At 64.1% G+C, this 11,344-nt stretch overlaps 1 protein-coding gene across 1 annotated transcript; it reads right to left on the bottom strand.

Annotated features, from left to right (window-relative positions):
- Positions 1-884: 884 nt before the first annotated feature.
- LOC132028153 (uncharacterized) lies at positions 885-9,551 on the bottom strand. Its single transcript, XM_059416766.1, has 2 exons — positions 7,319-9,551; positions 885-1,364 (listed from the first exon to the last, which is right to left on the bottom strand). The coding sequence occupies exons 1-2, from the start codon at positions 7,958-7,960 to the stop codon at positions 885-887; spliced, it is 1,122 nt and encodes a 373-aa protein (XP_059272749.1). The 5' UTR covers positions 7,961-9,551.
- Between the last annotated feature and the right edge of the window lie 1,793 nt (positions 9,552-11,344).

The following is an 11,344-nucleotide window of genomic DNA, read 5'->3' as shown; positions in this document are numbered from 1 at the left end:
CTCACGCGTGGGGGACGAGGTCCTAGCGGAGTGCCAACAAGGCTGGGTGCCTGGTGACGGCGCCACAGTCCCTGGGTGACCTTCATGCTCCGTGTACTTGGGGGGCAGATGCGGGGTGCAGGCAGGGCTCCCACAGCCCCATTGAGGTGGCGGGCTCTTGCCCCCCTGCTCCCGCCTGTGCCCTCATGTCAGCTCCTGCTCGTCTAGAAGCAAAGGCCTCAGTGGCCGTAAGGTCCCACCTGACCTGCCTGGACTCTGACCTTGACCCCTCAACTCCAGCCCGAGGTTCCCCTTGGTCACCCCTGACCACCAGGCCCACATCTGCCCCAGGACCTTTGCGCGGCATGCACCTCCTACCCGTCCTCCTGCAGCATCCACCAGGCTGCTCTCCCCGACCTCCTGTCACGGGGGCCTCGGCCCTCCCAGCACCGCGGCCGGCCGGCCTGTCCCTGCCCCACCTCTGTGCCCTTTCTACTTTCCTTCCCCTGTTCCGTAGCATCATTTCCTTCGAACACGCAGTTTATTTGCTCTCTCGTTGCTTCCATTCTGTCCTCGCAGTGGAGGGGACATCCACGGGCAGGATGTCGCCTCCTGCTTACCCACCGCACCCAAGGCCCCGGGACGCTCAGCATCGACCCAGCGAGGGGTCCCTGCGGCGCCACCCCAAGAGGGTCCTGTCCAGGGAGGCAGCGGGACGGAGGCTGGGGCCTCCCCGCACTCCACTCACGGGGGAAGCTCCCCCGGGGCCACGCTCCACAGTCTTGGTGACCAAAGGGCCCAGTGGCTCAGGTGGAGAGACTCAAGGAGCCTTTGCATTCAGTACAGTGGTGACTGGAAACAGTCAGGATGGCCGAGGCCGCCTCCCCCCCAGCCCCGTCCGGGTCCTAGGGCCCACGTGCCTCCCTCCCAGTGGACGGGGGATGGGGGATGTTGTGGGCAGCGGGAGCTGCCCCCCACGGGCCCGTGTCCTGTGGCCGGCGAGGACCCTGGGACAGAGTCCCCACCAGTGACGGGGATGGCACCCGGCCTCCCCAGCGCCGGGTCAGAGGCCCGTCCCCGCAGCCCGTCCTCCGTGGCAGCCCGCTCTCCCGCGCCCGCCGTAGCAACACTTCCCACCAGAGAAGGGGTGCTCGCGAGGCCCGACTCTGTGCCGCGCCTGCAGAGACGCGCGCGTGGCTCCGAGGGTCCGCACGGTTTTCCCACTGACGGGGGACGGCCGGGCCAGCTGGCACAGAGCGTGCGACACACACGACGCCGTGGGGCTTGTTCTCTGCCTCGTGGCTCCGAGGGACACCAGGTAGGAGGCGTGCGTCCACGGAGGGTGTCGTCATCCGCTTCAGGCCATCGGGGCGGCTTCCGGTCACCTGCGAGCGACTGCGGTTCAGTCAAAAGTTGAGGCGGGATTTCTGCCATGCGGGGACGGTGCCCCTAACCCCCAGGTTGTGTCCGGGTCACCAGAGTGTGCGTGTGCGTACGAGCGACCCCGGCACACTCGCTCCCTGCTTGAAGTTGAACTGTGCATGACTTTTACCTAATATTATCTTTTGAGCATTTTATTAAATTTAAAATTTTAGGGGCACCCGGGTGGCTCAGTCAGTTGAGCATCAGCCTTCGGCTCAGGTCATGGTCCCAGGGGCCTGGGATCCGGCCCCGCATCAGGCTCCCTGCTTGGCGAGGGGTCTGCTTCCCTCTGCAGCTCCCCTGCTTGTGCTCACTCTCTCTCTCATTCTATCTCAAGTGAATGAATAAAATCTTAAAAAAAAAAAAAAAGTTGTCTACAACCATCTAGACAAGTGCAGGTCTTTAAAAAAAATTAAAATTTTGGGGTGCCTGGGTGGCTCAGTGGGTTAAGCCGCTGCCTTCGGCTCAGGTCATGATCTCAGGGTCCTGGGATCGAGCCCCGCATCGGGCTCTCTGCTCAGCGGGGAGCCTGCTTCCTTCTCTCTCTCTCTGCCTACCTCTCTGCCTACTTGTGATCTCTGTCTGTCAAATAAATAAATAAAATCTTTAAAAAAAATTAAGATTTTAAACTAAATTTGCAATTTTATTTATTTCATTTTTTATTACTTTGTATTAAATTTGCCTTTTAAACAGCACCTTTTCTGTGGAACACACGAGTATGCAGTGCGCTGGGGAGACGGTAACGCTGTAGACAATTTCCACGCGGCTCCTCTCGGCTCCCTTTGTCCCTGACGAACGTACTTGTAGGCACATCTATCACTGTTTTCCAGGTTAATGAACTTCCGGAAAGCGGGCACACAGAACATTCCAGAAACACACACCCTCCCGCGTCTGTCCCTTCCCAGGCACTCTCGCCCTCCCCAGAGAAACCGCACCGCACACCAGGGTGGGAAGGTCTGTGCCTCCGGCCCGCAGAGGCGCCCACTGCACCCGGCCCACAGCCCTTCTCCTGGGGACTCGCCCGGTGCCTGCGTTTCCCTGGTGGCCTGACACAGAGCTCCGACCCCACCTTTATGGGCCTTGGCTAAACCTCCCTCAAAACACCCCTTCAGATATCCCCTCTATCCCGAGGCTGACCCTTCCTGTCAATCTTCAGGATGCCTCGGAAGCCTCCAGAACGTGGGCGTCACAAGCATCTTGCTCCTCGCAGCCACGGGCCTTCCCAGACGGTCCCCGGCATCTGCCACTAACAGCTGCACCTGCTTCCTGCCCTCGCACGGCCCCGTCGGCTGCCAGGTCTCGAAGACGCCCTCACGCAGCTCGCTAACGAGGCAGCTCGCCAGTCGCATGAGGACGTGGGGCTGTTTGCTCTGAACGCTGCTGTCCCCACCGTCCTCGGGCCACTGTCGCCACAAAGCTGCTCGTCCCTCTGCCTCCCGCACTGGTCCGTCAGCCGCTTGAGCCCATGGGGCACAGGCAGGGGTCTGCGTCCTGCGGCCTCACGGCAAGGTCCCCGCAGTGCGGACGCTCCCCATGCCGCTCCTGAAGCCTGTGCCTTCCCTTCAGGGCCGCGGTGGTCACGGTCGCCCTCCCGTGGCTCCTGCGCAGCGGCAGAGCCTCCCGACAGCTTCCGAGTCCTGACCTTATGGCAACAGCCGTTTCTCACCCTCTCAGGGGTTGAGTTCTACAGAGAGCCTCAGTACAAGGTGACCCCGGGAGCGCGGGTTTTGGTCCGGTGCCCCTCGTGCCGGGAGGAGCTTCCGGTGCGTCCCCGTGGCCCTTGAGGGCGCACAGACGTCCGTGCACATGGCTCCTGCCCTCCCGGGACCGAGGGGCCCTTTCTGTTCCCTAAAACGGCATCCCCGAGGGATGAGCGCCACAGCCCAGGACACGCTTCCTGTCCAGGGAGCTCTCAGTGCGCGGCAGCGAACCCCGGACGTCGGTCTCCCCGCGGAACCCCCACTTCTTTCCGACGCGAGCCAGGCCGCGGCCTTTGGGGTCCTTTGTCTGTGAGGATCAGGTGTGCACTCGCGGACGTGCTCTCCTGCATTCTGGAGTGGAGAGGGAGAAGCAGGCTTCCCGCCGAGCTGGGAGCCGGACACGGGGCTCCATCCCCGGACCCTGGATCATGACCTGAGCCGAAGGCAGACGCTTAACCGACGGAGCCCCAGACTCCCGACAGTACATTTTAAAAATGGGAGGATCCTGCTCCTTGGAGCTGTCCGTCCCGCGTGATCCTCCGTACCCCTGATTCGGTTCTCAGAGACGAACCGGGTGCGTTTCTGTCTCGTCCTTGGCCACGTGAGTCCATCCGCGGTCCGACTCCACATCTCGGGCGGATGGCGGTGCTGGAGTGAGGCGGCCGGGGCGCGGGTCCCCGGCACAGACATGGGCTGCACGTGGCTCCACAGACGGCCGAGTGTCGCATGCGCCCGCAGGAAGAAGAACCTTCTCACGGCGCCGACGCTGACAGCGGAGACTCTGCCTCACCTTCTGCTACTGTGCTGGGGTTAAACACGTGCAGCCCACGTGGGCCCTGCACCACGGACTCCGTCCTTCCTCAGAGTTGGGGGCTGTCTGTCCAGGTTTTATTTCAGCAGGGAACACGTCCCGCATTAAGTATTTTTCACATCAGTTTTAGGAGAGGCTGCCCCACCTTCCAGATCCCTGGAGAACGGCTCAGGCCTCCTCATGTGTGGGGCAGGGAGCCAAAGTAAGAAGCCCTGCTCCTGGGTATCCCCCAGGGCACAGGACAGCACCCCAAAGCCCGGGGACAGCATGCATAGCCTGGGGATTGGTTATCAGTGACACCCCCCCCAGGCTGAAGTCCTCAGGGCAGGCGGCAGGTGAGGGCGGGCCCAGCAGGTGAGCAGGTGGGGCGGGCTCAGGAGGGAGCAGGTGTGGGAGGGCACATCAGGGCAGGCGCTGGGCTGTCCCGTGATCTCCGAAGTCATTAACCTTTGTCTTCAACGGGGCTGGGGCTGTTTGTTTTCCTGAAGGAGCAGAGTTACTGAGTAGTCAGAAGTCACGGGAGGGGATGTTTGATGTCCTCCTGTCCCCACCCCCGCCCCCAAGCCTGCATTCATGGACGTCTGGGCCTGGAGTTAAGCTCTAAGAGCCACCCACCCCCCACTCTGATATTCCGTGTCTCCTCTGCCCCTGTCTTCCCAGGGGGAAGGGGGAGCAGGGCACTCTCTGTGGGGACAGGCGGCCACGGGGAGCTGGGGGGCCGGGGAGAGAGACTGAGAGACAGAGTCTGGGTGCCCAGCTGTCCTGTCCCTCGCACCTGCCGCCACTGGCAAAAGGCCCCATGTTCCGAATGCCACACTCACGCAAGCAGGGACGCCCAGCTCCGCCCGCCCAACACAGGGCAGCTCCCCATGGAGGCGGCCAGCACAGTGACCCTGGAGCCCCCTCCCCGCCTGCCTGTTTACTGCTGAGTCTTCACCGACCTGTCAGGGGGATCGGCTAGGGGGGTGGTGAGTGGGCCTTTGTTGTGACAGGAGCTGGGCGGGGCAGTGGGCAGGGCATGAGCTTCCAGGACCTCCAGGAGAGGGGGAGGAGCCCAGGGTCCACCCTGCAGAGACCCTCCCCTTTGTTGAGTGGGAAACAGCGGAGGAGGCCTTCGCTGGACGACCGAGGTCCTGTTGTCAGGTGACAGGACGCACGTGTGTACTCTGAGAACTATCGTTCTCACGTTTTTGGAACATAGTTGGAAAAGGCACAGGAGCTGAGAAAAAGGCATTTTCTTCGGACACCCGCATGTGCACCCAGGGACCCCAGATCTGTGGTGACCCCCACTCCCAGCGGGGTCGGTGGGCACAGTGCACTTCGTGTACAAGCGCGTCCCAGCCCGTCAGACTCACAAGCCCTGGAGAGGGGCCGCACGGGGACCGTCACCCGTTTTCCTCCAGTCGGCCGTCCTGGCGTCGGGCTGGTTCTGTAGATGCTGCCGCGGTCCCCGTCTCTGAACTTGTGGACGGAGTTTCTTAGAAGGAACTTACTAGATTAGAGTGTGGAAGCCGCGTTCTGAGAAGATCTTGAAGCAGGAGCAGCTCTTTCGCTAGCGCCTGGCAGGGCCGGGCATCGTCTTAGCTTTCGCCGGTGTAGCAGTAGGATCGGTACGCTACTGGCGTCGGGTGTGCGTCTGGCTCCTGCTGACCCTAATTTTCTCGGGGACCTTGGTAACTCGAGTGCTTCCGTCACACATCGCAGAAACCCCTTCTTCCAGGTGGGGGTCCCTGGGCAGTATTCTGAGCCTCAATCTCTCCTCCGCGGGCTTGGATTCTGGGAGGAGCCTCTCCCGACCTCGCGGCACATCACGATGAGCCCACGAGTCCTCTGTAGCAGGTTTCCCTGAGCTGCGGTTCAACTCGCCCGGCCAGCCTCTCGGGGGAGACACCGTTGCTCGGCGGGAAAGCACCCCGAGGCTGGAAAAGTGGGACTCTCAGCTGTGGACATGGAAGTCCTCGTCCCCGCTGGAGCTCAGCTTGATCGGCCCCTTGAACAAGGCCCAGAACGGGGGGAGTCTGGGTCTGAGGACCGCGGGAGACCCAGACGGAGGGGAGGCCCAGCCAGATGGGAGGACCGCGGGAGAGCAGCACGGTCCGGCGACAGCACGCAGCGAGCTGTGAGAGCTGCTCAGGGCCCCAGGCCCCAGGGAGGGATGAGACCCTCGGTGAGACCCTCGGCTAGCCTGGAGCGGCACCTGCCCCTGGGGGCTGGGAAATTCGGACCCAGAGGCAGCGGGCAGCAGAGATGGGGACCGTGGAGAAGGCAGAGCCCGGGGCTGCCCCGTGTGGCCACTGGGCCTTGCGCGGAGGCTCAGAAAGACTGGACACCGCCAGCAAAGGCAGGGTCTGCCTGGGGCGCCCCGTGCAGGGCAGTGGGGATGCCACGGATGACGGAGCCCAGATCTCAGGGAGGAACTTCTCGGCAGCTCGTCCTCCTCTGGGATTTCAAATGAGGCTTAGTTAGGATATTCAGTCTCCAAAGCCTGGGATGCTGTGAGGAGAGGGGCAGGGACGTCGGCCCCCTGCACCCGCTGCTCCCCTCACACAGAGCCCCTGCAGGAGGGTGGCAGGGTCAGCCCCTCCCCTGCACCTGAGGAAACTGAGTCCTGGGGATGTGGAGCCTCCAGGCAGGAGGCAGAGCTGGGACCAAGCTCTGGCTTCCTCCCTCCCCGTGGCTGCCATGAGGCCCTGCTGTCCTGACAAGGACGTCCAGCCAAGCTCCCAGAGGCTCCGCCTCTCCCCCCTGAGGGCCTTCAGGGCCCATCACGGACCGCGGGGGGCGGGGATGCTGCTTGGAGAAAGGGCCCAGACCCCAAACCGGGGGCTCCAAGCCGTCCCCTGCAGCCCAAGGAAAGGCAGCAGACAGCAGTACCGGGGTCCAGGGAACCCTGACCTGTGTGTGGGGGGGTTCCTCACATCCGTCCACCCGCCCCCAGGGCCTTCGGGGGTAGCGGCAGCCTCCATGCTCGGCCCCAGCCTGCGGCCACGAACCCCTCCCACTCAGGGCATTCCCAGAAACCAGCCAGATTGTTGTCCAGGGACGCCCAGGATTAACCATCAACCTGAGAAAGCGATGTCTCAGTGGACTGCTGGCCGGTACTTTTCCAACAGGCCCGGACGCTGGGCCCCACCCAGTGTCCCCAAGGAAAAACCCCAAGGTGCCGAGGCAGGAGTCGGGCTGCGTGGGACATTCGGCAATCCCACCTTTGCACTGGTAGCCCTCTGGGGACCCCCCCGTAGCACCCTGAGACACACCCTCCCGGTTCAGACCCCTCCTCCCCAAACCTCCTGCCCCTCCGCGGAGCAGGCTGGGGGCCTTTAGGCCTTACACCTCCCCCACCCCTAAAAGCCAGCCCCCTCCCACACTCGAGCTGCTCAGTGATGCCCTGAATCCCTCCTCATACCCTGAGGAATGAGCGCAGGTCCCAGCCCGGGGCCAGCCAGCCTGACCCTGAGGGACGCAGCCGCCAGGGAGGGAGCACCGTGGGTGGGCTTCCTTGGGGGTGCGGATGAGACCCGAGACGGACAAAGGAGTGGGCTGAGAAGACTTCCCTGTCCCTGAAGATGCAGCGGCCCCCGCGGCAGGTGCAGCAGGCGTCGCCCGCGGGCTGCCCATGGCTGCTGGACACACAGAGCAGGAGGCGGCTCGGGTGACCTGGGTGAGGGTGCCGGTGACTCGGAGCCGGAGCGGGTCTTGCAAAGGCAGAGGGTGAAGAGGGGGAGCGGAGCTCTGGGCAGAGCTCCCGCTGCCTGCATGAGACGGGCCCTCTCCCAGAAGCGGAGGGAAGGACCCGGGAATTGGTCAGGTTACGGGCGGGGGCCGGGTGCTCTGCCCACCTGCTCAGAGCTGGGGGGACGGGGGGTGCTGGGCATCCAGAGCTCAGACCCCAAATGCCCCAGCAGGCTGTCGGAGCTGCCGGCCGCTCAGGGTGTGAGCGTGTCTTGCACGGAAAGGCTGAGGCAGAGGAGGGGAAGGGAAATGAAGCAGGGCTCCTGGGGACCCTCGTGCAAGGCCAAGGGTCAGGGAGCACCCCTGGGGGACCCATGGGACCGGCCCGGCATGTTCAGGAAGTTCGGAGGAGGGAGGCAGGAGGGGGGTTAGTCTTCTGCCAGTCTGGATCGAAGGTTGGGGCTTGGGAGAAGTTTCTAGAGCACGAGGACAGGGGAGGGCATCGGCGGGAGGTCAGAGATGGAGAAGAGTCTATCCGGGCTGTCAGGCCCTGAGGCAGGCGGGCTGGGGTCCAGCTGGGGACAGGCCAAGGGCACTGAAGCCGTGAGCGGGCCAGGCTGACTTGGTCCTGGACTCCGGGTGGGACCTGGGCTGGGGGTCAGATTGGACACAGGAGCGGAGGCTGGACTTGGGGCGGGACCAGTGTCGGGTGTGGCCTTGGAGGGTGGCCAAGGTTCAGAGGGCAAGGTCACTGGCCAGGGGGCTCAGAGGGTGGGGTGAGCCCGAGTCCGCTCCGTGGCCATGGGAGGAGCTGGGACAGTTGTCCCTTAGTCCGAGGGCCTGGCCACCGTCTCCTGAGGAGGGACCTGACTCAGGGGTCGGAGGTCAGAGGAAGGAAGAGGGGTTCGTGGGCCATGGTTTGGGAAGGCAGGGTCAGTGACGGCCGGGGGAGCAAGGCAGAGGCTCCATCCTCAAGTCCAAGCAGCTGGAGGGCAACAGTGTCTGGGGACACAGCTTCCGGGGACACAGCTTCCGGGGACACAGCTTCCTCACGCTCTCAGCCACGCTGCCCTGAGCGGGCGTGCCCCAGCTCTCTGCATGGTCAGCAGCCCCAGCCCTGTCCCCAGGTGCAGCCACAAGGCTCCAAGCTGGCCTCGCCTCAGGTGAGAGGTGCCAGAGCGGCCCCCGGGCCCTCCGCCGCCCAGAGACGGGTGCGGCCTCCCCTTCCGTGCGGTCTGGCCCCGGCTCTGTCTGGGGTCGGCTGTCCAAGCCCGACTCGCTGCCTCACCTTGGCCGCAAGGCAAGGCCTGATCCCACAGGAGACGCTAAGTCACTTCAGCCAAAACCCAGCCCAAACCGTAAAGCAAAGCAAGGACCAGCTTCAGCCGGGCGTTGGTGCTTGCCGTTCGTTCGGGAGACATCGATGGGCTGACGTGGAAACAGGGACCAGCCCTCCGAGCGGGGAGGGGGGGGTACCAAGGCCAGAACCGCAGGCCGAAGCACCGTCGTGGCCGAAGCACCGTGGCTGGCGTGGGCAGGCGTCACTCCGGTTGGTCTCCGCCGCCCAGGTCCTCAGGCCCAGCACTGGCTGGGAGCCTGGGGACACAAGTCTCGCTCGGGTCCAGGCACGGGCCGCTGGGCCGCACTTCTGGCCATCACTCCTGCCTGCGCCCTGGACGCGGGGGTTCCTGTGGGCACAGCTCGGAGCCCTGGCCCCGGGAGGCCCAGCCGCGATGCCAGAGCCAGCGGGTGAAACCCCGAGCACGCAGGGACGGCCTGCGCGGTGACGGGCACGAACCTCCCACAGGGGCCCCAGGGGGCTCCCGCGGCCTCCAGCTCCCCGCTGGTGGAACCCGGGACCGTGGAGACAGAGGACACGGCTTCCACACACCCCCACCGAGGGAGGGTCTCGGGCTTATCACCGACAAATCCCAGCAACCTGCAGGGACCACGTGATGAGCCGTGGAACGGAGAGGGACCCGAGGAGGGGGAGGGGCCCCAGGATGGGGAAGGGGGTCCTGAGGAGGGGGAGGGGAGCCCAGCCAGGGGAGGGGGTCCCGAGGAGGGGAAGAGGGACCCGAGGAGGGGGAAGGGGTCCCGAGGAACCCAGGTGCCATACATGCTAACGACGCCTCCCAGTGGGTGACCCCCACGGGTGGGGGGGTGCAGGGCTGTGGCCGCCCAAATTCCTTACCACAGAGTCAGAAGGAATAACAGCTCTGAGCTGTTTTCCTCCAGCTTGGGATGGTTTGTTTGGCAGAGATAAGTGATGGGAGGGTCTGGAGGTGGTCCCAGGAGAACAAGCAGAACCAGAAGCCCCCAGGCGAGTGGGCAGCTGCCGGTGACCTCACCGCCCAGGCAGTGACTCCACACCCTGGAGTCCCTAGCAGGAGATAGGCAAATGGAGGCCCACGGGGGACAGTCCCACGGGTGAGAGTCTCAACCCCAGCGACACTGCTGTGGTTCCAAGTCTGCAGAGAGAGTCGGCGTTGCTGGAGTCACGAGTCTGCGGACGTCCAGTCCCAGCTCCCGAGGGAGTCCCGTGTCAGTCACAGCGGTGACACTCGGGAGAGAGTGCTTATAGAGGTCCTGGAGATCGGCCTTGGGTCCTGGGCCCTGTCCCCAAGGAGAGGCAGTCCTAGACCTCTGCGGACACAGAGGGGCTGCCCCCTCCGGGGGGAGGGGGCGGAGAGGGCTCGTCAGGAAGACCCCGTGGGGACAGAAACCCCCACCCCAGCCCAGCCACACCTAGAACAAGATGTGTGTGACGCAGGTGACCAGATCCCCAGAGTGGAAAAAAGAGACTTGGACGAAATAAGCCTGGTCTCATTCAGGTCCTCTGCCTGGGGGTGTGGGGAGGGAGGGCTGGCTTCCCGCTCCCTTCTGGACCCCTGGCTGGCTGGTTCTTAAACTATTGCCGGGAGGAGGGAAGCAGCCCGGGAGGGAGGGCCTTGACCCACTCTGTGGCTTCCCGGGGAGCAGGGAAGCACCTTGACTCTGACCCTGACTCTGGGCCCCCAGCGCCCATGCCGCACCCCCATGGAACGGCAAGTGGGATGAATGGAGCCTCAGCTGCCATCCTGGGCCACGGGGATGCTGCTGTGGGTGGACAGTGAGTCTGTGGTTCAGGAGGGGCCCGAGTCCCTGACCCCGCAGCCCTGCCCCAGCCCTGGGCCCCTCTGTGGCTTCACGGGGAGCAGGAGAGAAATCCGCTCCGGGCGGGCTGAAGGCCCTGGTGGGAGCGGAGCAGGGAGGTGTTGTGTGAGCCTCTGCTCCCCGGGAACAAGGTCACCTCGCCGACAGCTATGTCCGGACACACCAGCAGAGGGCACAAGCGGGCAGAGAAAACAAGGTCACGCTGGCCCGCGCCGGCAGATCCCACAAGCACACGCGCGCTGACGCGTCCCCACGACCCCCCACATTCAAGTGCGCAGACGGGCTGATGAGCAGAGAGCCCGATGCGGGGCTCGGTCCCAGGACCCTGAGATCACGACCTGAGCCGAAGGCAGAGGCTTTAACCCACTGAGCCACCCAGGCGCCCCTTGTTCCAGTATTTCTGAAGATCGTTATGAAATGATACTCAGCTTCTGTCTCTGTCTCTGTCTCTCCGTCTCTCTGCGTCTCTGTCTCTTTGCCTCACTGTCTCTCTACATCTCTGTCTCCGTGTCTCTCTCTGTCTCCCTACGTCTCTGTCTCTCTTTGTCCCTCTACACCTATCTTTGTCTCTGTCTCCCTACGTCTCTGTCCCTGTCTCTGCCTC

Source organism: Mustela nigripes, chromosome 12 (genome assembly GCF_022355385.1).
Source record: "Mustela nigripes isolate SB6536 chromosome 12, MUSNIG.SB6536, whole genome shotgun sequence".
In the NCBI taxonomy this organism is placed as follows: Eukaryota; Metazoa; Chordata; class Mammalia; order Carnivora; family Mustelidae; genus Mustela; species Mustela nigripes.
Note: the sequence above shows the minus strand (reverse complement) of the source record. Positions and strands in the feature narration are given on the sequence as shown.